The sequence below is a fragment of the Lissotriton helveticus genome, chromosome 12 (genome assembly GCF_964261635.1).
Source record: "Lissotriton helveticus chromosome 12, aLisHel1.1, whole genome shotgun sequence".
NCBI classification, from domain to species: Eukaryota; Metazoa; Chordata; class Amphibia; order Caudata; family Salamandridae; genus Lissotriton; species Lissotriton helveticus.
This window is the reverse complement of record NC_136073.1, coordinates 817301516-817327470: the sequence shown is the minus strand read 5'-3', so window position 1 is coordinate 817327470 and position 25955 is coordinate 817301516. Positions and strand designations below refer to the sequence as shown.

The 25955-nt window shown below is 44.9% G+C and overlaps 2 protein-coding genes across 2 annotated transcripts in view; one reads left to right on the top strand and one right to left on the bottom strand.

The window, feature by feature from the left end:
• The window catches only part of DCST2 (DC-STAMP domain containing 2), a 285622-nt gene that overhangs the window by 119417 nt on the left and 140250 nt on the right, over positions 1 to 25955 (bottom strand). The gene's annotated exons all lie outside the window — the stretch shown is intronic.
• Positions 7050 to 25955, top strand: part of DCST1 (DC-STAMP domain containing 1) — a 146034-nt gene continuing 127128 nt past the window's right edge. Inside the window, exons 1-3 of the mRNA XM_078668903.1 lie at positions 7050 to 7770; positions 8380 to 8505; positions 13923 to 13997. Coding sequence (XP_078525029.1) covers positions 7050 to 7770; positions 8380 to 8505; positions 13923 to 13997 — 922 coding nt within the window. The remainder of the gene's footprint in view (positions 7771 to 8379; positions 8506 to 13922; positions 13998 to 25955) is intronic.

The following is a 25955-nucleotide window of genomic DNA, read 5'->3' as shown; positions in this document are numbered from 1 at the left end:
CCTCTGATCAGTGCATCAGCTGGAGAGTTGGCTTCCTTCAGCACTTGCTGTAACGAACTCCGTTGTGCAAGTAGGTAGTCGAACTGCATCGAACCACACCGTGCTTTGCCATAGCAAGTGAAGATATATTTATATACCTTGAAGGTGTTTAAGAATGCCAGCTTTGACGTAAAGTCGGGCATATGAACGTCATGGATGAACCCCTAAGGAATAGTTGTTCATGCATAATAATGAGTTTCTTGGAGAAATCAATATTCAGGCTAGGGGAAGTCCCTTCAGCTTAACAGTCTGGTTTTCCACGAAATTGTTGTGACGTAGATGAACAGATGGAATTAGCCATTCCTGTATTTGGGCTGCATGGGCTATGCCTAAATAAGGGCTTGATTCCTATGCCTATATAAGGGCAATGTGAATTGTACCTATATCAGAGCATAAATCGGGAAAATGCATACAGAATCTAAATTGCCACACAACAGATAGACATGTAAGAGTATGTTCTTTATCCATGCGCTGATACAGTCAGAGATTATCTATAAGGGGGGGGGTGTTTTACCCAATCAATCCGCATGGGACCTGGGTGCTATATGGTGTAGTAGAGAAGGGTCCCAGTGGAAACCAGTACATTTCAATTAAATTTATTATAGTAAAAATAGATACCAAACAATGTCACTTAATCACAATGAATGAACCATATTAGATGGTAAATGACAGTGCTCCAGAGAGGAAAGGGGGTGGGATAGCGTGATGCTGTGAAGGAAGAGGAAAGTGAGGAAATAAAGTTGGTGACAACTTATGTATTGCGAAATTAATTCAAATTACAATACAGATTACATGGCTTCGAGCCGAAGAACAAGGGATCGTAACATATCCCGAAAGGTAAATCAGTTTCTGTTGACACAGGAATATTCAAATTAATGCGGGAGTGTCAACTGAACAAAGGATGGAGGTAGCCGTCGACGTTTCGACCCCACGCTACATGTGTAGGCGTATCTAGTGCCTTACATCGGGGTCTTCATCAGGACAGGGTAAACAACAGGGGAGCACTACAATATCTAGAAAAATAAAAATAATAATAATACGGTATAAATTTGAGGGCCAACATTCAATGTAAAGTTACCGTAGTGAGCGGTAAACACATAACTACTAATATTACCATGGTTGCGTTTTGACAAACATTGTGGAGCAACTTATTCAATTATTATAATATACACATTTTATAAAACGAAATAAATCTAAAGGGTTATACAATTGAAAACATTTCTCATATTCAATATGGCCAATAAATGGTAACCATTCAAAAACCGTATAGGTAAACATACACAAACACCACCATCCTGACACGGCCAGGGGAACCAACGGTCCAATTAGGAGTATTTTGTCTGGCTTAACCTGTATATGATGCACGATTTATGATGACATAAAAGCATCTATTTGGTAGGCTAGGTTAGCATGCAATGATTAAAAACAATCTGAATGAGCTATCGCAACAAACTAGAGGGCTCAAGTCGCTAAATGAAACTGAAAACGTACCTGCTCAGGTCGAGCAAGTCGCATAGCTTTGTTCACATCGATTCCACACGTGATATCTGTGGGTGAAGGGACTATTATTACGGAACTGACTGCGATTACATAAGTAAATAACATCCAGTGGGGAAAGGGGCTTACCTTAAAAGCCCGCGATAGTAGGGAGAATCCTATGTCGTTAGAGGACATTGGCGGCGCGTCCCAGCGGATCGCATCAGGTCAGCCGCATCTGTAAGGGAGTACAACGGGTGAGAAACCGGTGGGGAAATAAGTCCTCCCCGGTAGTGTGGGGCGTCTAAAGCGAGGGCATAATCTCACCGTCTTAGTGATTTACACGGAGCTCTGCATCGTAGCCTTCCCGCGGTTGCCGACTGCAAGCAAGTGGGCGGGGCCAGTTTGATGGGTTATAACAAGAGAAAACGGACGTGGAGTCACGAGCGTTGCTCCAGGCAACCTGATGCTTCAAGGGCTACTTTAGCAAGGATCGTAAAGACAAAGGAGGGACACCCGGATTGTTGCTAGTAGCAACCTCAAGGGTATTAGTAGCAATGTGAGCATATGTATGCCCAAAGTGCCATTCTGAGTTCGCAGTCACATGGGTGGACTGGCGGCCTCAACATTTGGACTGATCACAGTGTATTACGTACAAATTCGTGAAATTGTCATAGATGCAATATCAGGAGTGGTCACCGTACGATGAAAAGGTTGTCATCAAACTCCGTGTTCTACTAAACAATACAATATATCTGAATTGTGATATTCTAAAAGCATCGTGTCTTTGTAAATGTGTCTGCTTTGACTCATAAAAGTGAACACTGTATGATAGATGTACATACCGATATCAGTGTACGTTACATGTTAATAAAAAGATGCAGCTCTCAAGCATGAGGGTGAAGATCTCTTTTTTTAAAAAACAAATAACACTGGAGTACATTATCTAAAGTATCAGATGTTAATAATTATCCAGTATGGGTCAGTAGAGGAGGTCGATACATGTATTACTCTAGAAGCAAATACAACATTGAGACAAGTGCATCTTTTAATGCTCAGGACCTCTCACACAGGAGGGTCAAAAGCTAACATTTACGGCAGTCTCCTGGAGTACCATTAAAGGGAAAGTCGAGTGTTAACTTTGAGAGAATCCAAATGGATGACCATTTTGGATACTATCCGGAATGGCCTTAATGAATCAGAGAGCAGCCATGCTCAGTTAGCTAGTTTCGGTCGCTAACTTTAGACAACGACTTTCCCTTTAATGGTACTCCAGGAGACTGCCGTAAATGTTAGCTTTTGACCCTCCTGTGTGAGAGGTCCTGAGCATTAAAAGATGCACTTGTCTCAATGTTGTATTTGCTTCTAGAGTAATACATGTATCGACCTCCTCTACTGACCCATACTGGATAATTATTAACATCTGATACTTTAGATAATGTACTCCAGTGTTATTTGTTTTTAAAAAAAAGAGATCTTCACCCTCATGCTTGAGAGGTGCATCTTTTTATTAACATGTAACGTACACTGATATCGGTATGTACATCTATCATACAGTGTTCACTTTTATGAGTCAAAGCAGACACATTTACAAAGACACGATGCTTTTAGAATATCACAATTCAGATATATTGTATTGTTTAGTAGAACACGGAGTTTGATGACAACCTTTTCATCGTACGGTGACCACTCCTGATATTGCATCTATGACAATTTCACGAATTTGTACGTAATACACTGTGATCAGTCCAAATGTTGAGGCCGCCAGTCCACCCATGTGACTGCGAACTCAGAATGGCACTTTGGGCATACATATGCTCACATTGCTACTAATACCCTTGAGGTTGCTACTAGCAACAATCCGGGTGTCCCTCCTTTGTCTTTACGATCCTTGCTAAAGTAGCCCTTGAAGCATCAGGTTGCCTGGAGCAACGCTCGTGACTCCACGTCCGTTTTCTCTTGTTATAACCCATCAAACTGGCCCCGCCCACTTGCTTGCAGTCGGCAACCGCGGGAAGGCTACGATGCAGAGCTCCGTGTAAATCACTAAGACGGTGAGATTATGCCCTCGCTTTAGACGCCCCACACTACCGGGGAGGACTTATTTCCCCACCGGTTTCTCACCCGTTGTACTCCCTTACAGATGCGGCTGACCTGATGCGATCCGCTGGGACGCGCCGCCAATGTCCTCTAACGACATAGGATTCTCCCTACTATCGCGGGCTTTTAAGGTAAGCCCCTTTCCCCACTGGATGTTATTTACTTATGTAATCGCAGTCAGTTCCGTAATAATAGTCCCTTCACCCACAGATATCACGTGTGGAATCGATGTGAACAAAGCTATGCGACTTGCTCGACCTGAGCAGGTACGTTTTCAGTTTCATTTAGCGACTTGAGCCCTCTAGTTTGTTGCGATAGCTCATTCAGATTGTTTTTAATCATTGCATGCTAACCTAGCCTACCAAATAGATGCTTTTATGTCATCATAAATCGTGCATCATATACAGGTTAAGCCAGACAAAATACTCCTAATTGGACCGTTGGTTCCCCTGGCCGTGTCAGGATGGTGGTGTTTGTGTATGTTTACCTATACGGTTTTTGAATGGTTACCATTTATTGGCCATATTGAATATGAGAAATGTTTTCAATTGTATAACCCTTTAGATTTATTTCGTTTTATAAAATGTGTATATTATAATAATTGAATAAGTTGCTCCACAATGTTTGTCAAAACGCAACCATGGTAATATTAGTAGTTATGTGTTTACCGCTCACTACGGTAACTTTACATTGAATGTTGGCCCTCAAATTTATACCGTATTATTATTATTTTTATTTTTCTAGATATTGTAGTGCTCCCCTGTTTACCCTGTCCTGATGAAGACCCCGATGTAAGGCACTAGATACGCCTACACATGTAGCGTGGGGTCGAAACGTCGACGGCTACCTCCATCCTTTGTTCAGTTGACACTCCCGCATTAATTTGAATATTCCTGTGTCAACAGAAACTGATTTACCTTTCGGGATATGTTACGATCCCTTGTTCTTCGGCTCGAAGCCATGTAATCTGTATTGTAATTTGAATTAATTTCGCAATACATAAGTTGTCACCAACTTTATTTCCTCACTTTCCTCTTCCTTCACAGCATCACGCTATCCCACCCCCTTTCCTCTCTGGAGCACTGTCATTTACCATCTAATATGGTTCATTCATTGTGATTAAGTGACATTGTTTGATACAGTCAGAGACATGTAAGGGTATGTTCTTTATCCATGCGGTGATACAGTCAGATAGACATGTAAGGGTATGTTCTTTATCTAAGCGGTGATACAGTCAGATAGACACGTAAGGGTATGTTCTTTATCCATGCGGTGAGACAGTCAGATAGATGTGTAAGGGTATGATCTTTATCCAAGCAGTGATACAGTCAGCTAGACATGTAAGGGTATGTTCTTTATCCATACGGTGATACAGTCAGATAGATATGTAAGGGTATGTTCTTTATCTAAGCGGTGATACAGTCAGATAGATGTGTAAGGGTATGATCTTTATCTAAGCGGTGATACAGTCAGATAGACATGTAAGGGTATGTTCTTTATCCATGCGGTGATACAGTCAGATAGATGTGTAAGGGTATGATCTTTATCTAAGCGGTGATACAGTCAGATAGACATGTAAGGGTATGTTCTTTATCCATGCGGTGATACAGTCAGATAGACATGCAAGGGTATGTTCTTTATCTAAGCGGTGATACAGTCAGATAGACATGTAAGGGTATGTTCTTTATCCATACGGTGATACAGTCAGATAGATATGTAAGGGTATGTTCTTTATCCTTGCGGTGATACAGTGGTATAGACATGTTGGTAGTGATGTTCTATATCCATGCTGTGATACAGCTAGACAGACATGTAGTGCGGGGTTCTACATCCATGCGGTGAAACAGCGGCATAGACAAGTGAGTAGCTTTTGTTTTCCATGTAGAGATACAGACTTGTTCTATTTTCCCTGTAGTAATGATGCAGCCAAATGGGTTGGCTATGCCTGAGGGGGTCCTGTTATATGCAATGACACACTTCATTGGTAAAGTACTAATGAATTCTATTATTCCCTGCAGTAATGACAGAAGAAAGAAGCAGTGTCTTTATTACTCGCCTTTAGTCTGGAAAGATTGTTTCAGAACATGTTCAGACTTAGATAGTGCAGACCCAGAATCTGATCAGGTTCATTTACTTTCTGATCAGAACCCACAGCACTCAGGAACAATTGTGGGATGGAGAGGTCACAATGAGGTCCTGTGATGATGTCACAGTCACTGCATTCCGATGAATGAACACGCCTGAAGGTACAGACAAGCCCTGGCTCTGTGAGTTCAGAGTAGCCTCAGCAAGGAAGACTTTCCCTGAGAGAGTATCCAACCAGAGTTTGGTTGAGTCTAACAATATCCACGAGAAGAAGGTAGAACAAGAAGCCATAAAGGAAAAGAGGGCAAGCCCAAGAGGGCACAAAAAAAAGGGTCAAGAGTGGTGGAAGTCAGTTGGGAGAAAACCATGAAAGAAGGAGGTGGCGAGTGATACATATGATATGAAAAGAGTTAGGCGAAGAAACAAGAAGATGAAGAAGGAGTCTAAGAGAAGGTATGCTGAATAAAGGTGGGAATCAGGAGGAGATGAAGTGGAAAGTGAGGCGAGAAGTGGCAGCATAATCAAAAGGAAAGCCTTTAAATAGTGACGCGAGAGGAACCAAAAGAAGGGCAAGTCATGGCTCAAGGAGAAAGAGGAGGTGAATGAAAAAAGAGAGGAAGAGCAAGAGGTGACGAGGAAACTGGAGATAACAGAAGGCGTGAGAGATAAAGGGAACAAAGGGTATGAGGTGGCAAAGTTAGGGGAGAAAAAGAAGCGAAGAAAAGAGAAAATAAGGCAGGAGCGATACAGCAAGAGGAAACAGTTGAGACTGAAGAAGGAGGAGGTGTTGATGGAAAAAAAGAGGAAAAACTGAACATGTGGTGAAGAATGAGAACAAAGAGAGGAGGGTGAGAAACAAAAGCAGGCAAAAGACAGTGATGTTGAAGAAATAGCTCAAAATGTCAGGAAAGAAGAGCAATAAAGGCAAAAAGTCATTTCATGATGAGGAGGAGAGAGACAAGAATGAATGGAAGGATGAGAAGGAAATGAAGAGAGAACAAAAGAAGGAAAGGAGGAAGAGGCAAGCGGAACAGAGAAGAGGGATAAAAGAGAAAGATGTGAGAAAGAAAAGGCCCGCCTCCTCCCCGCACATTTCTCATAAAAAGCCGCCTAGGGTAATAGAAGGTGCTCCAGTGACCATTAGGGCAATCAAGGACAGACATCAAAGGATATCTGTTGAGCCCATAGACACGGAGGAGCCACAGTCAGCCATGGAGCTGAGTGGAGCAAGGAGTAGAACTGAGCAACCAGGCCCAAGATTCATCAATTGGGATGAAAGTTATGCGAAATATGAGGGGGATGATGAATATTATTATTTTATCATTGAGGGACCAGAAGAAAGGAAGAAAATGCCACCTCCAGTTTCTGGGGCCAAACAGTACCGGAAGACCCCAAAGCTAGACCAGCCTAGTAGGATTAGGGTGCCAAAGAAATTGAAAGCGACAGAAAAGCCGACAGATGAGGAGGTTACGGAGTCTATGGAAGAAGAGGATGGTATGGAGCTCACTGATGAGGGAGATGTTAGAGAATTGGTGGAAGAGGATAAAGTGATTGAGTCTACGGAAGAGGAGGGATTTTCAGAGCCAACAAAAGAGGAAGATGTTACAGACTCAACAGATAAGGTGAAGTCTAAAAAAACAGCAAAGGTCAAGAGATTTAAAGAACCAAAGAAAGTAGGGGGGCGTGCAGGACCACAACAAGTGAAAAAAATTCCAATTCGAAGAAAGGTAAAAAAGGCTACAAAGCCAACCCAGATGGAAGAGTTTACAGAGCCAGAAGAAGAAGAAAAGGAAGATGAAGAAGAAGAAGAAGAAGAAGAGGAAGGAGAGGAAGGAGAGGAAGAAGAAGAGGAAGAGGAGGAAGAGGAAGGAGAGGAAGAAGAGGAAGGAGAGGAAGAAGAAGAAGAAGAGGAATCAGAGGAAGGAGAAGAGGAAGAAGAAGAAGGTACTGGAGAGAAAACAGATCTAGAGGATACATTTGAAGAGGAGGAGGAGGAATCTCAAAAAGATGACTATGTGGCAGTTAAGATAAAAAGACGGAGGAAGAACAAGCGGAAGCCCCCAAACACAAGTAAGGAATGATTAATGTGTGGACAAAACTGGGATCGAGTGAAAGAGCTCCTTAGTGCATGGGACCACAAGCCTTATATCCTGAACAGGTTTAATGGTGGCCCCAAACTTCTAGCAGAACGAACGTTGATGTGAGTTCTGTCGTGAGGGTGAAAGGGATACCTTTGCACACGAGGACAGCATTAAAAACTGTACAGGAGAAAGGGCAGGGGGGGAGTGGGTCATCATCTCAGCCAAGGAAAGTTGACTGGCCTTAGACGACAAACTGGCAGATAGTGGGAGACCCATTCAAGGAGAAGACTAGGTTAATGGAGAGTAGAGGTAGAGTGAGTAACAATTGGAACCGTCCACGTTTCATGATGCTAACGCCCCTCATGGATGGAAGGTGTTAAAGCAATCCATTATCCAACAGGAGGAGATCATAATAAGTGGTGAACCCAATAAGAAAATGACAACACATACATTCTAATACTCTGCAGAGATGTCTCTTTAGGCCACAATAAGGAGGGTACATTATGAAGGGCACTCTAAAAGGTAATCAGTTTAAGAAGGTCACTCTATAAGAATGGTGTACTCTAATTTTGCATCTCCCTTCTGAACTTTTTCCTAGCCCTGAAAAAAGGAGCCATCGCCCTGCTGCCAACCTTTTGCGTCCGCTTCCTGTGGAGTGAAGATCGCGACTTCTATATCACCAAAGTCTTTTTAGGTGCTGGCTTTGGAGGTTTTGTTGCTCTTGGTAAGTACTATTTTGAGAACATTACTTGGCAGGCAACAGTTCATAGAACTTTTTCAGGGTGATTGCACAGAAGACTGTCAAATTTGCACAAATTATTTGACGCAGAATGCATCCGCACGTGGAAACTGAAGTGTCTATATCAACACCTAGAGACTGTTGCTAAAGCACTACAGATCCCAGGAACAGGGCCCTTCAGTATGCCTATTTCTCTGTAGGTAAGAATTCAGTGAACCCTGCAGTATGCCTATTTCACAGTAGATAACGACCACCAAACCCGCCCGGTCCGTTACTTTTCTATCAGAAGTGGAATTCCAGGTGCATCCAGTCTGCCTGTTTCTATGGCAGATCAGGGTCCCTAATCCCTCCAGTCAGCCTATCACTCTTCAGATATAGACTGCCGAGTCCATCTGGTCTGATCGTTCCTAAGAAGATGAGTCCCATCCATTATGCCCATTTCCATTCAGATGTAGCTTGGCGGGCCCAGCGTTAGCCATTGTCCTGCAGATGATCAATGCCAAAGCCTTCCAGCGATGGGGCAGATTTGCAAGAAACTGACACATCAGTAGAGATGCGTCAGTTTCCCTGCGCCAGCCTGCGATACCTTTTCGCCACCATGGCGCAAGGAATGACATATGTGTCAGAAATTCTGACGTATCTGTTGGCGCAAAAGTCACGCATTGCTGGAGTTGTGTCCCAAACACGACGCAACTCCAGCAATGCATGGTGAGTCCAATACTCATACTGCGTCACTCCTTACGCCTGCTTCAAGCAGGCGTAAGGTTTTGATGCAGTGGCACTTCTATGAGGCTTTCCAGCTTGGGAATGCCTACCCTGCATACATTATACCTGACGCACGTATAATGTGATGCAGGGCTTTACAACATGACGCATCTCCCTAGATGAGTCACTTTGTAAACTGGCCACATTGTTTGCGCCATCGCTGCATCACAAAGGTGACGCAACAGCGGCACAAAAGTGACGCAAGGGGCTTGTAAATCTGCCCCTATCTATTTACAAGCAGATAGGGAAGACATCCTTCAGACTGGCCATTGCCCTGCAGATAAAAAGCGCCAAGTCCATCCGGACTGCCCGTTTATGGGGAGTGAAGGAGTGCCAGGCACACCCAGACAATGTATTGTCCAGCAGATAAAGGAATGTGAGGCCAAATCAGACTGCCCAATCCCTTTTAGAGAAGGAACACCATTCCATTCATCCAGCCCATTTTCTCTATTGCTCTGATGTCACAGACAGCCCTTATCTGCAGCGATGCCTTTCCTCTTGCATTATGATTACTCCATGGTGTATATACCGAAACAGTGCAGGGATATGGGGGACATTTCTTTAATATCTGTGATGAATTGTAATCAGTTTTAAATACCTAGGAGTGCAACAAGTAGGATCACATACATCCAGCCGCGGTCGATAGTAGATGTTTCTGCAGGGTGGTGACCTGGGGAGGGGGAGAGCAGGGTGGGGGGTAGTAATGTATGGATTACGGAGTTTAACAGGTAAGTAAACATATAAATAAATAAAACGAATTTCGTTGCGTGCACTGCATCACCAAATGCGATGCAGGGCGCGCAACGAAAACATCTCATGTACATGCTGATGTATGATACATCAGCATGTACATGCAATTTTTTATAATGCTTAAATGCTTTGGTGCACAAAATCCTTGATCTATGTGGTTACAATGTGATGTTGGCATCCACTAAGGTGGGAATTCGCTTCCATGACAAGAACCAGAATCTCTAGAATCAAAGGAAAAGATGTGTTTTCAATTATTATAATAACAATAATTAATATTTGGTAAGTGTGAATGTATTATCCTTTAATTGTATCCAAGCGCTGGGGCACCGTCAGGGAGATTAAGGGCCAGATGTAGGTAATTCCGATTTACCTACTCTTAAGAGTAGGTAAATTGGAAGGAGGCAGATGTAGTTAATTTTACTTTTGCAATTACCGATTCTGTAAGATTCGGTATTTACCGATTCGGTAAATACCGAATCGGTATTTCCCATTGATTCCTATGGGCCTTGAAGCCCATAGGAATCAATGGGAAATACAGATTCGGTATTTACCGAATCGGTAAATACCGAATCCTGGCAGGGGGAACGGGGTGTCACTTTGACACCCTGTAGCACCCCAATTGCAGGCTTGTGTGCCATGTGGCACACATACATGCCCTAAGGGCATGTCTGTGTGTCACATGGCATAGGTGTACATGCACAGATGTGCATGTACACTGGAATTCGGTATTTTACCACCCAATAGGATTGGGTGGTAAATCAAATCAAATCAAATAAGCTTTATTCGATATTTCAAAGAATATCATACAAGCATACATAGCAAAAATAAAAATAAAAACATACAACAGTACAAATGATACAATTTGAAAAATAAAAATGATACAATTTGAAAAATAAAAAGCAGGGGAACCAAACAGTATATTTACAATGGGCCTTGCAAAGATTTCCTAAATTTGATCAACAATTTTAGATACTGTTCCATGATACATATGACTGCTCTATCCTCCAACATCAATAAGCGCTCATACGCGTCCTTACAGGACCTCAAACCCCATCTCTTAAGTAGAGGTTTCAATAATGTTTTCCTTAGAATCGCATAATAAGTACAAAATAAAATAATATGGATATTTGATTGCACAGAAATGTCATCACACGGACAAGGACTCAGATTCCGGGACCAGTCATTTTCTGCTGGAAAAGTTATAAGACGGAAAAAAGACCCCAGTCTAAATCTGGCAAGTAACATTCTGGCATAGCAAGAAAAGTCAGTGGACAGGTATGCTTGTAGCCCCTTGTGCTGCGTCACCCTTTGGTACACCTGGAGTGTTGGGTTTAGTTTTTGATGGTTCCATCTTTTAGTCTCCAAGTGGTCCAATAGTGTTTTTCTCAAATTTTTTCTTGTAATAGAATGCAAGATCAAAGGATCAGAAAAGTACTCAGGTCGACCAATGTCCACAAACATTTTTTTAATATAAGCCAGCCATTTCGAATGTCTTGCCCCCTCCTGTTTGAAAATATCCAGTATTACTTCTCGAATCAGATTTGTTTCAATAGTGGTCCAGATTTTATGCCACAACAGTGGGGGCTCCACTCTAATTAAGTCTGAAATAAAAGGTAAGTCTAACTCAATATGCATCATATATACGGAAGTTGATTTAGGTGTTGCCAGCAGGTACCTTATGAAGTTATTTTCCTCTATTTGAATAGAGGCAATGTTTTTTTCGATGCCCCAGAGGCCAGCCCCGTAAATTGCTGTTGCAACGCATTTTGCTTTGTAAAGAACAATTAGCTGTTTAACAGGCCTCCCTCCTATTCTTCCAGCAAAGTCTCTGAGCCCCCCAACAGCTCTAACAAGGGCAAATTTCCTCATTTTGACTGCCGACTGCCAAGAGAGGTGTTGATTCACAGAAATGCCCAAATAGGTGAAGTTGTCCACTGTCTCTAGTCTTCGCTCTTCAATATAAATGGGACATGATTTTTTTATTTTCTTTTTATTACAGACCATTGAGTAAGTTTTCCCAATGTTGACTCTCAAACCTTTGTCGTGCATGAAGTCTCTGAATGCCGTAACTGCCCTTTGTAGCCCCACTCTGGTTTGCGAAAGTATTGCCGCGTCATCGGCATAGAGCAAGATAGGAATTGATTGCCCTGCCACTTTTGGATAATCACATTCAATTTGTTTTAGATGATCCCCTATTGCATTGATATAGAGGGAAAAGAGCATTGGGGCCAATACGCACTCCTGCCTAACCCCTCTGTTTATGGGGAATCTTGGCGAGCACTCTCCTTTTAGGCCATATCTTACTCTAGCTCCCGCGTTTCTATACAGTTCCTTAATGAAGATGAGTATCGGTGAATCTACTCCTAAGAGTTCCAGTATATCCCAAAGTAGTTCATGGTGTACACAATCAAAAGCAGAGCTTAAGTCAACATAGGTAACATACAAATTTCCGTTCTTTGTGTCAACATACTTGGACATAATAAGATGAAGGTTCAAAATCTGTTCAACTGTACCTCTCCCTGATCTGAAGCCGTACTGAAGTGTTGAAAGTATGTTCTTCTCCACTGCCCATGCTTCGAGACGTTTCAGTATGATGCGGCCCGCAATCTTCATTAAGGAATCAAGCAGGGAGATAGGCCTATAACAAGATGGAGAATGCCTATCTCCCTTTTTAAAAATGGGTATCACTACGGCCTCATCCCATGTTGGGAAGTTGCCCAAAATATTCGCAGAGTTCAAGGCAGAGGTCAATATTGGTGCCCAAAAAGATATTTCTGCTTTAAAAACATCTGTTGGAATGGCATCTGGGCCTGGTGCCTTACCAGCTGGACTCTCCCTTATCGCCATCTCCACCTCTTCACACCTAAAGACAATATTGGAATGAGTTTCGTCAATAGGATCTATGCTTGATGAGATCTTTGGTTCTGATGTCGCCGATATAGGTTTACTATATAGTTTTTGGAAGTAAGCGGCCCATGTCTCACCATCAATCGCAAGGTCCATATTCCTCTCCGGCATCTTTACCCATGGGAGCGGGGTATTTATAAATTTCCAGAAAGCCGAGAGATCTCGATTTTCACATGTTGACAGCAATTTTTGCCATGCTTCTTCCTTCAAAGCTTTTTTTCTATTTTTGATAGCCAGGCGGTAAGTAAGTCTGGCTTTTCGAATCTCCATAGTTGGTTTTGGAGTTATACGCAATAGATTCTTTAATGTCTTTAAAGCTATGGAACAATCTTTATCGAACCATACTTTAGGGGTTATAGCCCCTGTCTTGAACTGTCGTGTGAGTAATTTTCTGGATTGGGTGGTAAATACCGGCTCCTAAAGGGCCTGTGACACTCTTAGAAGTGCCACCTACATATGGATTTACAGAATCGGTATATTTACCGATTCGGTATTTTACCGATTATGTAAATTTACCGAATCGGTAAATATACCGATTCTGTAAATATGAGGCCCCCTACATGTCAAATCACAAATACCGGTCGGTAACGGCCGAATTCGGCCGTTACCGACCGGTATTTGGCGACCTACATCTGGCCCTCAGTGAGCTATTGCCCAGAGTCACATGATGCTGAGCTGAGGGCGATCGAACCATGAGCCATGCGCTCCGGAGTCAGCCACTCTGGCCACTGCGCCACACCTCGTATTACAAAAAATGACTTGAGGCCGTGGGTTCATTTCCAATGATGAGTGGGACAGAAAGACACACAACTGATGTCTTTTCTGCAATCAATTGCACTTGTTATGTTTTTATTAGTGAATATGGGAGTGGATGTCATTGCAGTAACCAACGTTAGGCAGTTCCAGGAATGGCATGGACATTTGTTCAGTTCTGGAGTGCTCACTTGTCTGATTTTGATGTGATGTCTTTATATTTTCAGGAATTTTTTTTCTCATAATAGACCCCTTGAGTCTTAATGATTTCCGCAAAATGGGTCTCCTGTACGTCTTGTTTGGTAAGTACAATCTAACAGTATCTCCCACCTGCCATCATGTTACAATACATTACTGTGAGTCATTTACAAAAATGTTTACACTAGGCCTGGGAGTACTTTTCATTACGCCGGAGTGATTGGAATAATTTCGCTAATTTCGTGTTACTCATTGATATGGAATTACCGCCAATAAAGAGATTACATTTGCTTGCATAATTAAGAGTAAATTGTGGGAAAAATCCTACCACAAGAGCATATTTAGCGAGTGACTCATCAGGCTGCTGTTTATGTTCTGTTTCATTTAGCGCTGTTTTCTTAGCTTAAAATGCATCCTCTAATTCATTTTGGACACGAGGGTACATATTGCGGATGTATGACATCACAACGCATGCTTTTACTTCGCATGCCATTACAACGCAGTTTTTACAACGTAAGTCGTTACTACGACTTGCGTTGGGGGGCTCTGGAAAGTGGAATAGTTTAATTTCCTATTCCAACTCCAGTCCCTGTGGATAGTAGGGAAGGTGTTGGATAGAAAATTAAACTATTCCCTATCCTACAGCGCAAGTCATTGTAACGACTTGCGTTGTAATAGCTGCGTCGTAATGGTAGTGCGGAGTAAAAGTTGCGTTGTAAAGGATATTCCCCCATATTGCCTTAAGAAAATAGTGCAAAATGCCCGGGGATTTAGGGGGGATTGGGGGAGTGGAATGTTGCCAGAATATCCTACCCCAAGGGCACATTCAGCAAGCGTGAGCGGCTGCCTGCGCTGCTATTCATGTTCTGTTGCATTTAGCACTATTTGTTAGCGCACAATGCACCCTAGCATCCATTTTGGACACAAGGGTAAATTTTTGTGCCACGAAAATAGAGCTAAATTCAGAATTACTCTTCTCACATAATTTCTTGTAATTTTGTGGGACGGTTATGTAATTCCACGTGATTACACTACACTGAATTATGTGAGTTACGCCCAGCTCTAGTTTAGCCAGATAATGAGTTGAAGGGAAAAAAATACACCTGTGCCCCATTCTCTTATTGGCTCCTGGGTGCAAGTTAAGTTAACTTCTAGACAGTGTGTTTGATGTATAAAGCTTGAAGTCGTTGTCTGCCAAAGCGGGACGTGCCCTTCATTCCTGTGACCCAATTGCTGTGTGGGAACTGTGGGCATCAGCGGGAGCCGGCGTGCTCCATTCCTGGTTTCCTGAATCCGGTGTCAGCAGAGGACTACCACAGCGCGAGCGGGACTGCGAGGCCCACAGGTGATTGCGCCGGACCAGCGCGCACACCTGCTGCCTCTTCCCGCTCGCTCCTCCCTGAAGTTTCCAAGTACTCAAATACGACTCGCGGCCCCCGCTCCGCGGGAGCCGCTCGAAGTCGTTGTCTGCCAAAGCGGGACGTGCCCTTCATTCCTGTGACCTAATTGCTGTGTGGAAACTGTGGGCATCAGCGGGAGCCGGCGTGCTCCATTCCTGGTTTCCTGAATCCGGTGTCAGCAGAGGACTACCACAGCGCGAGCGGGACTGCGAGGCCCACAGGTGATTGCGCCGGACCAGCGCGCACACCTGCTGCCTCTTCCCGCTCGCTCCTTCCTGAAGTTTCCAAGTACTCAAATACGACTCGCGGCCCCCGCTCAGCGGGCGCCGCTCGAAGTCGTTGTCTGCCAAAGCGGGACGTGCCCTTCATTCCTGTGACCTAATTGCTGTGTGGAAACTGTGGGCATCAGCGGGAGCCGGCGTGCTCCATTCCTGGTTTCCTGAATCCGGTGTCAGCAGAGGACTACCACAGCGCGAGCGGGACTGCGAGGCCCACAGGTGATTGCGCCGGACCAGCGCGCACACCTGCTGCCTCTTCCCGCTCGCTGCTCCTCCTCCTACTTAACCCCGCCCATCTGCGCAAACGCGGGACGCGCGCGGGCGAAGACCGGGCAAAGAGCGGGCCCTCTGAGGCCCTCCGAGACCGACTGAGGCCGGGCAGGGCCATATCCCTTCTATTTACATTCAGGTGCTCCATTCGGACTTCCTTATGGCTGAGACTTTGGTGCAGTCTGTTGCTGATAATGTAGGGAGCATCATTAACGGTCCCCTTGACAACTATTTTACCAAACAGGGAACTGATTTAGATAGGGAAAAAAGTCTAGCAGAGCGCAGGGCAGAGCGTAGGCGTTCTGTCGAAAGTGCGAAGAACAGGGTTCCTGCTGAACCCTCACTGGAGACTTCCATCCTCACTATCAGTTGTACCCCAACCATTGAAGATCCCTCAATTCTGGAAAGCTTTCCACTCCTGTTGAGAGACTGTACGCCAACACCTTTGGGTCAGGTACCTGAGCAACTAAATCCTACCAGCCCCCACAGTCTGGTACTCCCAGATGCTGTGTTATCCACCAGGACTTCAGCTCAGGTTAAATGTGCCCAAACTAAACCAAGGAAACATGTGGAGGCAATAATTCATCGACCTCCACCTGCCAAGAGAAGACGGAAAGGGGGGGATTTGCCAAAATGAAAGATCAACCACGCGGACTTTGGAAAAACTTCCAAATTAATCACCAGGTCCGACCCGGCTCCAATGGCAACTAATGTGGATTCTTCTAAACATGTTCCTCCACAATCTTATGCACAAGTACAGCTACCAATTAGCGCAAATGGCCCAAATGACACTCCTCCTGATCCATCTCCAGCTCTTGACCTAAAATCTGCCTCTTTGGACGGTTTGGAACATCTCATTAGGTCATTCATTTTACCAATTATAGAGAGGCTGAGGAGGGTGGAAAAAATGCTTGAGGTGCTTGAAGCCCGGCCTATAGGGGGGCTGCCAGGAGATGTACCTGTAGCACCACTTGGGGCGACTTCTGGTGAGCCGAGTAATTCTAAAGGTGTCTCCCAAATTACTCAAATTAGGAATCTTCCAAAACAAAAGGCAGCCGCTCCTAATAAGACGTCTACTCCAGTTCCGAAGGTATCCAGTCCAAAACAGGCTGGTCCTTCAAAAGCCCCCGATGGGAATCTGCATCAGAATAAAAGGGCCCCCTTTAGATCTACAAGATTGCCCCAGAGGGTTCAACCAACAGAACTGCCCCCGGAAGCTGCCCCATATGTGGTTGTCCTGACGGGAGTACCCACCCTACCCGACAACAAGAGGGAGGGGTTCTTCCAGCTCAAAAATAAAATTATGCACTGGCTAGCTCAGCATCGACCACTCACGCATGACATCAATGGGGAGATTGTGCATGTAAGACGACTTTCATGGTTGGGTAGCAGGGTTAAAGACATCGATGGTGATCTTGTTGTTATAAACTTTAGGGACCCCCGAGCAGTTAACTATATTCTAAACTGGTCTCAGGGCGGGGGTAGCAATTCCATCACTTCTCGCCCCCTGACCTACTTTTATCCGAGAGTCCCGTCGTTGTCTCATACATACACTGGTGGACAGCTGCCTACTCACACCATATTTCAACAGCCCTATAACCCTGCCTACCTGCCCCAAATTTCACACCCTTACATTGCTGCTGACCCTTTTGGGTGGAACACAATACCGGTTCGCCCAAGGAATGATCCTAATGGCAGAATGGATCATTTGAAACCTTTCACACCCCTGGAGATCACCAACAGGTTTGATGTTTTTTCGGGATTGGACACCTGTGATTGAAGTTTACAGCATGATCAGTATACAGGTGCCCAAGTAAAACCGCTGTCTGCTGATGTCCTAGGTGAGAGAATTAACCTTAACCAATCATCCCATGCTTTGACTCCCACTACTGTGTCTCCCCCTCTGGACCATGCCCTGGTTCTAGGCGGGTGTACCCCTAGTCTAGCTATCCTCTCCTGGAACGTAGCGGGACTGCAAAACAAACTAGATACCCCTGATTGGGTGTCCTTTATTGACACCCAAGAGGTCTGCATGTTCCAGGAGACATGGGCTCGGGAGGATAAATGGCGTTTGGGATATGCAAGCTTTACCATCCCAGCTAAATGGGAAGGGAGAGGACGACCATCCGGGGGGCTCTGCATTTGGGTGGCATCGCACTTGGGCTGCAAGGCTAGAGTTCTTAATACTAACTCAGTGGATGTCCAGTGCGTATTACTGGAATGGTCTAATCACACAAAACTTGCATTGATTAATGTCTATTCTAGACCGGTAGGACCCACAAAACCATCTCCCACTTTTGAGGAACTTTCAGCATTCCTCCCACATCTCCCAAAGGGTGTTATGATCGTGGTAGGGGGTGACTTCAACTGTCAGTTTGAGCCGCTTACTCTTACAATGGAGGGAGCCCTTGGGGAAGAGGATGATCAGTGGGGAATTCCACAATTGGTGGGTCCCCCAGCCAAATTATGGTCGCCCCTAGCGACACAAATTTTGGCATTTACCCTTAGTAATTCCTTCAGGGCCTGTAATGGTAGATGTGGCAAGGACATTCCTTCCAAACCCACATTCAATAGGGTTGGTCACGAGTCACACCTGGATTACGTCTTGGTCCAGACCTTTGACTGGAGCAGGGTCTTGACCTTTGACGTGGTATCTAGAGGTGAGAGTGACCATAATGCCTTGATTCTCTCTCTGGCTCTCCCGCTCGAACTTAGGACGGAACAGTCAGAGCAAAGGACACCAAAGGAGAACCTAATTCTAACAAATGATAGGCGAAGAGTCCGATGGACTAAACTCCTAGACAATCCCGCCCATATCTCAGAGCTCTACGAGAGGATACTCCCCACATTAGAATCCATGGAGACCATTACAAATTATTTACACTCCGAAGACATCTTCAGGAAGCTGGGTAAACTCCACAAAGATCTGGTGGGAACCCTTGCGGATCTGCTAAACCCAGTGGTGGGGAAAGGGCCCCACAGGGCATTAAGACACTCATGGTACAATCCAGCTTGCAGGGAGGCAAAGAGTAAATTGATTGAGGCATTGAAGAATTTGAGGGATCCTGGGATAATCAGGTCAAGGAGGGCTGACTTAAAGCAAGCCATCCACAATGTGAAGGTGGCTTGGGACCATACAAATTGGGTAAATATGCTCTCTACTCTCAAGGTAAAAGACACCCGGAAATTTTGGCAAACGGTGAAAACAGGCTCATCAGAGCCGACTCAGGCAGTTGAGGCGAATATTGCCGCCGCGGTCTGGGAGGACCATTTTCGCTGCCTCTATGAAGAGGCTGCGTTGGGTCCACCGAAGCAGTACGTGTGTGCACCATTGGAACATTCCCTGCTGGATACCACAAATGTTTGTCCCTCAAATGCAGTAGCAGCTGACCCTTTGCAGTTCTCCTTGGGTGAGGTTATTGCTGTAATAGCAAAACAGCCACCAGGGAAAGCACCGGGACTAGACAAAATTCCGGGTGATCTATTTAAACACCAACCCATGATTTGGGCCCCTTATTTGCTAATCATTTTTAATGCAATTCTTGCAGGAATGTCGGTCCCTAGTACTTGGCTGGGAGCAGAGATTGTCCCAATCTTCAAGAAGGGCTCTCCTCTGCTCCCAGCCAACTACAGGCCAATTAGCCTGATTGACGTCTCGCAGAAGCTTTTCGCGAGACTCATTCTTGACCGCCTCCAGGACTGGATGACTGACCACTCAGTGTTGAGCACATTCCAGGCGGGATTTAGGAGAAAGGTCTCAACCACGGACCAGCTCTTTAGGTTGGCTCTTATATTTTGGAAGACTGTGAGGCTGGAGGGGGGCACTTTATACACCGTCTTTGTCGACTTCAGGGCGGCATTCGATCTTGTTCCGCGGTGCAAACTGTGGGCGGTATTAGCTAAACTTGGGGTCCCCCAACCTCTTCTAGATATTATTATTCGCTTACATACTGCAAACTTTGCACAGGTAAGGTGTGGGAGAATGGGCCGCCTCTCAAATAGTTTCCCCGTTGGCAGAGGGGTAAGGCAGGGCTGTGTTTTGGCGCCGACTCTGTTCTGCCTCTTTGTCAACGGGGTAATCAATTTTTTAAATACCATTGACAACACCGATACACCGCGGTTGGGTGGCATTAGGGTGCCCGCGATTATGTTCGCGGACGACACCCTACTGCTCTCAAAATCCCCTATGGGGATTCAGCGAGTTTTGGCAGGGTTTGAGGCATTTTGTCAAGAACATGGACTTGAAATAAATGCCTCCAAAACTAAGTATATGATTTTTAATCCGCCAAAAAAGACTCGTCCCAATCCGCTCATAGGCGTAAACCAATTAGAAAGAGTCTATACTTTTGAGTATTTGGGTGTGACTATTAATGACAAATTCGATTGGGGTGATCATCAGGCTAAGTCACACCTTAGATTGGCTCAATTATCGGGGGGTATTATTAGGCTGGTAAATTCCAACTTATCAACTATCAGGCTGATAGCACCTCCCCTGGAGATTTATAGACTCCAGGCTAGAGGAGCTATCCTCCATGGTAGTGAACTCTGGGGGTATGCTTGTAAAAAAGATCTAGTCACCCTAGAAAATAGATTTCTTAGGCAGCTACTAAAACTACCGCCTAGCACTCCACTCCTGCCGCTTAGGTTGGATCTGGGTCTAAAACCCTTGGACCAAGTGGTGGGTGTGAAACCCTTAACCTTCTGGAGAAGACTATGGACAACCCCCGAGTTAGCAAACTACAGGCAGGAATTGCAGGGAATTCTTGCATTGCCAGACGTAGTAAATATCCCATGGTTTAAATATATTAAATCTGAACTTGACCGGTTGGGCCTTCTGTCGCTGTGGAATGATCCTTTAGTCGCCTGCCAGGGCATGCCCCGTAAACATCTTGTGGATATGTTCTATGCATGCAATTTGGCATCTCATATCCAGGGTACACGCCCAGACTCACTGGTAGATAAATTTCTTGTGGTCAAGGATTCTTATAAGTTTGAGCCAGTCTTGGATGATATTTTCCCAAATCTGGCTCGGAAGTTGTTCCTCCAATGGCGATATAGCACCTTGCCGTTAAGAGCATTTACGAGCAAATGGAAACCATCGAACCCGGAGAGTTGCCCGAGCTGCAATTGCAGGCTGGAAGACGAACTCCATCTAGTCTTCTTTTGTCCTGCTTACTCTGCTGCTAGAAGATTTTGGGTAGCCCCCTTATGCAAGAATTTAGGTTCCGCAGATGCTCTGATGCTTTTCGAATCCTCAAGACTGATTTGACCAATGTAACTGTGTTTGCAATGGCGAAGTTTTTAGAGGCAGCCTGGCATAAGAGATTATGCCTTACTGCCAGGATACCATAATTAGTTGAGGTTGGGTTGGGTGATCCCTACAGTGGAGGGGAGCACCCAGTGTGGTTTAAATACCCCTCACACACCAAAAGGCCCCTTGGTGTCATGCTTCATCATCGGGGTCTTCGCAAACCTCTACTGGTTCAAGCAACAGACACTTACCTTAGGGACACCAAAGCTGTGCTCCAAATGTTACAAGACCACCCATTCGACCCTGATTCCCAGATATTACTAAGCCTCGACGTGGAGAGCTTGTACACGAGCCTCCCTCACGACGAAACCCTCCTCATCATTGAGGAAGTGTTACACAGCAAACAATGGGACTATCACATCCCCCGCGGGGTAGTGATGGAATGTATCTCGATGGCCCTTACTAAAAACTTCTTCGAATATAAAGGAACCCTGTACCTACAACGCCATGGGACCAGTATGGGCAGTACTTTTGCCCCTAGCCTGGCGGGTCTTTATGTACATCACCTGGAGGCCACCAAAATTCTGCACCCCAGCAACCCGTTTAGGGATAGGATTCTGTCCTGGAGACGTTACATCGATGACGTTCTGGTTATCTGGTCAGGGGATGGCCAAACTGTCGTTGATTTCATGCAGTGGATCAACAACCAGAACAATTTTCTCAACTTCACGCACCAGATGTCTAATGCCTCAATGGTGTTTCTAGACCTAAACATTTACCACGAGGCTGGCTTTTTGAAAACTGAGACACACTTTAAACCCACAGCCAGGAACTGTCTCCTAAGGTATGACAGCTTCCACCCACGCCATCTAAGAGAGAATCTGCCATACGGACAGTTCCTACGCCTCCGACGTAACTGTAGCGATGTGGGAAAATATAAGTCCCAAGCTCTAGACCTAAGCAAGAAACTACAACAACGTAAATATCCAGGGAGGATAATACAACAGGCAATGAAAAGGGCCCGCAACAACAACCGGGAAGCACTGTTGGAAGACAGTCTCCCTAAAGAAGTGACACAGAACAGAACAGTCTGTGTGACTACGTACAGTTCGGTCTCGAACCAGGTCTCCAAACTTGTTAACAAACACTGGCGTATCCTGACGAGTGGCAATCTGGAATTAGAGAAACCCCTGTTTGCCCACAAGAGAGGAAGGAACCTAAAGGATATCTTGGTACATACCAGACCCTGCCCCCAAACGATAAAACAGACAAGACTACGAGATCTCCACGGGCATCACCCGTGTGGTAATTGTAATAACTGTCACCTTACTGAGAAAAGTCTCAGCCTTATGTTTGGGAATGGCACCAGATGGGATCAACGGACCTTCACAAACTGCAATAGCAGAAACGTAATATATCTAATCACATGTCCTTGTGGAAAGGAATATGTAGGGATGACTACACGCCCTGTCAGAACCAGGATTAATGAACATAAAAGCAATGTGAGGTGCAAGAAACAGACCACCAAGTTGGCATCACATTTCCTTGAGGCACAACACTGTGTGAACGAAATGCATTGGACAGTTATTGAGCAAATACCTTCTGACAAGGGCCTGTTTGAGAAAGAGCAGAGATGGGTCTTCCGTTTGGGCACAGATGTGAATGGGCTTAATGACTCCGTTCCATGGAGCCAATTACGCTAACATAAGGAAAGTAATCTAACTGTTTAAAGGACTTCAGCCTAATGTACTTTTACGTCCTACTGCAAAGGACTCCACCCTTTTGAACTTTTTCATCTCATGGCCCTCTCATTTCCCACGCACTGCCTAGATTGATTGGTAGAGCTAAGGCGCATTAATCTTCAAACTATTGGTTATCAGCCTTTACATCAGGCAACAATGGCCTACACAATTCCGACAGTGTATCTATCTAAGTAGCGCCACCTAAACCCCGACCTGCGCATGCGCTAACAACTCCCTGTGGATGGCCGATCTCTACCAGAGACACTGCCGCCGCACGCATGTGTCGACTTGTAATATCCCTTTCTCCACTCTGACGCATGCGCTTACGACTTCCTTCGGAGGGCTGGGTTTTGCTTGAGACACTACCGCCGTAAGCATGTGTCGACTTGTAGTGTCATTGTCTCCACGCAAGCTCGGCTTACTCCTGGACGCGCCCAGGTCACACGCGCAGTACCGGGAAAGTAATGGATGTCTATCCTTGTTTGGGCATCTCCCGTTCTCAATTAAGGGGCAATTATTCAATCACGGTGATACTATATAACGGGCAACCTTCCACTGAACCGACACTTCGTCGGAGCCACGTAGAGGGGAGGAAGCCGAGCAGGCCAGGCTGTAACCGTGAGTTTAAATGTTGATAGGAGGTGTTTCTTCCTACCTAGATCTGGGTCGAGCATCAATAGTTCTAACAACCTAAATGCTTAAACATCTTATAGGTCGCCACAGCAGGCAGGACAGCTGACACCCAATACTACGCATCTGGCTCATGAGGTTATTAGACCTGTGTTCATAAGTAAGCTAAACTTTTACTTACAGCATGACTTATATTCCATAGTGCGACACCTGATGCTTTTCCAGAGACTTTCAATGTGTGTCCCTGTCTAATTATGTGTCTGTGTTTTTGTTGTTGTTTTTTTACTTATTTTTTCTAGGGTGTCTGGACCGACACTGGGTCCTATTTTTACCCTGACGTGTGATTTCACACCCATTGTGACAATATGGTTTACTTTTGCCCTTTTGTTCCTTCACAGGTTCATATTTCTCGCCAACTGGGCGCAACGAACTTGTATTAAACTGATAGGTACATTACACCTAGAATTATTTTTGTAGAGCACACTTTTATATCTACATCCATGTGAGTAAGGTGGGGATACTTAGTGCATATCCTTGTCCTGAAGAAGGAGTTCTTAACTCCGAAACATGTTGACGACGCACTTGTGAGGTTGCCTTACCCTAACTAGTAAAGGCCGCCACCCTTGCACTTTTTAACAATACCAGCCGGGGATTAAATAAAAAAAATTGTGGAAACCCACGAGCCAGGTATTTTTTAACCTTTTCTTCACCTTTACTCACCATATTCCACCCTCACACACATTCTCGCATAGTTCACCTTAAAGTGCTCCTGCGTAGTCGTGAGTCGTAGCACGCCGCACTCCGTAGAGGTTTGCGAAGACCCCGATGATGAAGCATGACACCAAGGGGCCTTTTGGTGTGTGAGGGGTATTTAAACCACACTGGGTGCTCCCCTCCACTGTAGGGATCACCCAACCCAACCTTGTGGATTCCTTTTTGTTTATGCATACCGTCAGGGGAGACAGAATCCACTTCTCCTCTCCCTCCCCCTTTTGTTGTTTGTATACCATAATTAGTTGCCTGTCCCTGGGCCATTATTATGATAATTACTGCACTGTATCTAAGAGCCACTTTTATCATATTGTTAATATGTTTTCGCTTAATTTTGGATAGACTGTTTTGTACATATTAGCATTTTACTATCAGTTTGATTCTACTGTCTTTTTGGATATGTAATGAATTATGTGTTTTATGGGTGTGGGTGGGATGGGAAGCATGACTGTTCTTCTGTATTATTTTATTGCATCTTTTATGGCAGAAATGCCGAAATAAAGATTTTCTAAACGAAACGTATAAAGCTTATGAAGAGATTTAAAGAGACAGGATCAGGTTTTTTATTAACAAATGTAGCACATATGCTCTGACTGGGCAACTACACTCAACCCAGCCCCCTCCCCACCCTCAAGTAATCACCAGTTTCCACCCTGAGCTTGTTAAACCATTGAGTTTACCTGCTGCAACCTTGCTGATGATCCTTAGATCATCCTAAGAATGATAAGGCCCTTGGACCGGGACATGTAAGACTCTGGCACTGCCTACAGGAAGAAGCAAGCCTGGCTGAAGACGGCTGATAGCCAGAACCTGGTCCTAGGAAGCTTGGTTCCGGTCCAGGGAAGGCATGGCTAGGCAGTTCGAGCTGGACTGTTCCCATGAGGCACAGGGTCAGACTGATTTGCATATGGCCATGTCTGAACTGGGGTGGCAGAGTGGGCTAAAGAACGGTGATGGATTAAACCCAGATCTGTTGACTGGGTGTGAGTGTTTGATTGGTTCAGATGCTCCGTCCATCACCACCCCCTTTTGTACTACAGGAAGAAGAGCACCAGATGTTACAGAACCACTTTAAATTCTAGTCTGCAAAAATCTAGATCCTAGCGTGCTGATTATGGCAAAAGTACGCCCAAAGTCTCACTTGATCTAAGGAAAATGTCCCACTCCCAACCACCAGGTTGGAGCAAAGAATATGGGCATGATAGAGGCCTCCAACCTCGAATTCAAAACCAAGGTGACCTAAATTGCTTTCTACCTCTTAAGATTACTATCCAATATATTTATTTCCCTTGGATTAACTGACAGGGTCCAGGCCTCTAGTGCTTTCACAACCTGTCTGTGCCAATGGACTCTACATCAGGCTCTCGAGAAACCTAAACAGTAAACACACAAAGAATGACATAGCTAAATGCAGAACATGAGCCTATGCAACCCGTCAGAGCTGGCAATTCAATCTGGACTGTTCCCATGGGGAGTAGAGTCAAGACTGATTTGCATATGGCTGGGTTTAAATTGGAATGGCACGGGGAGCAAAAGCATGATAGATTGAGGCCCAGAACTCTGTACTGGCGTGAATTTTGAGATTTTTCAACATTCTGTCCATCAATTGTTCTTTTTGCACTTGTCACTCCGAGTGGGACTGGTATGCCCAGACGTGGGTCCCGTGCGTTCCATTACAATGGAGTCAAGCTATCCTGGCTGATGAGGGGTGAAACCCTCA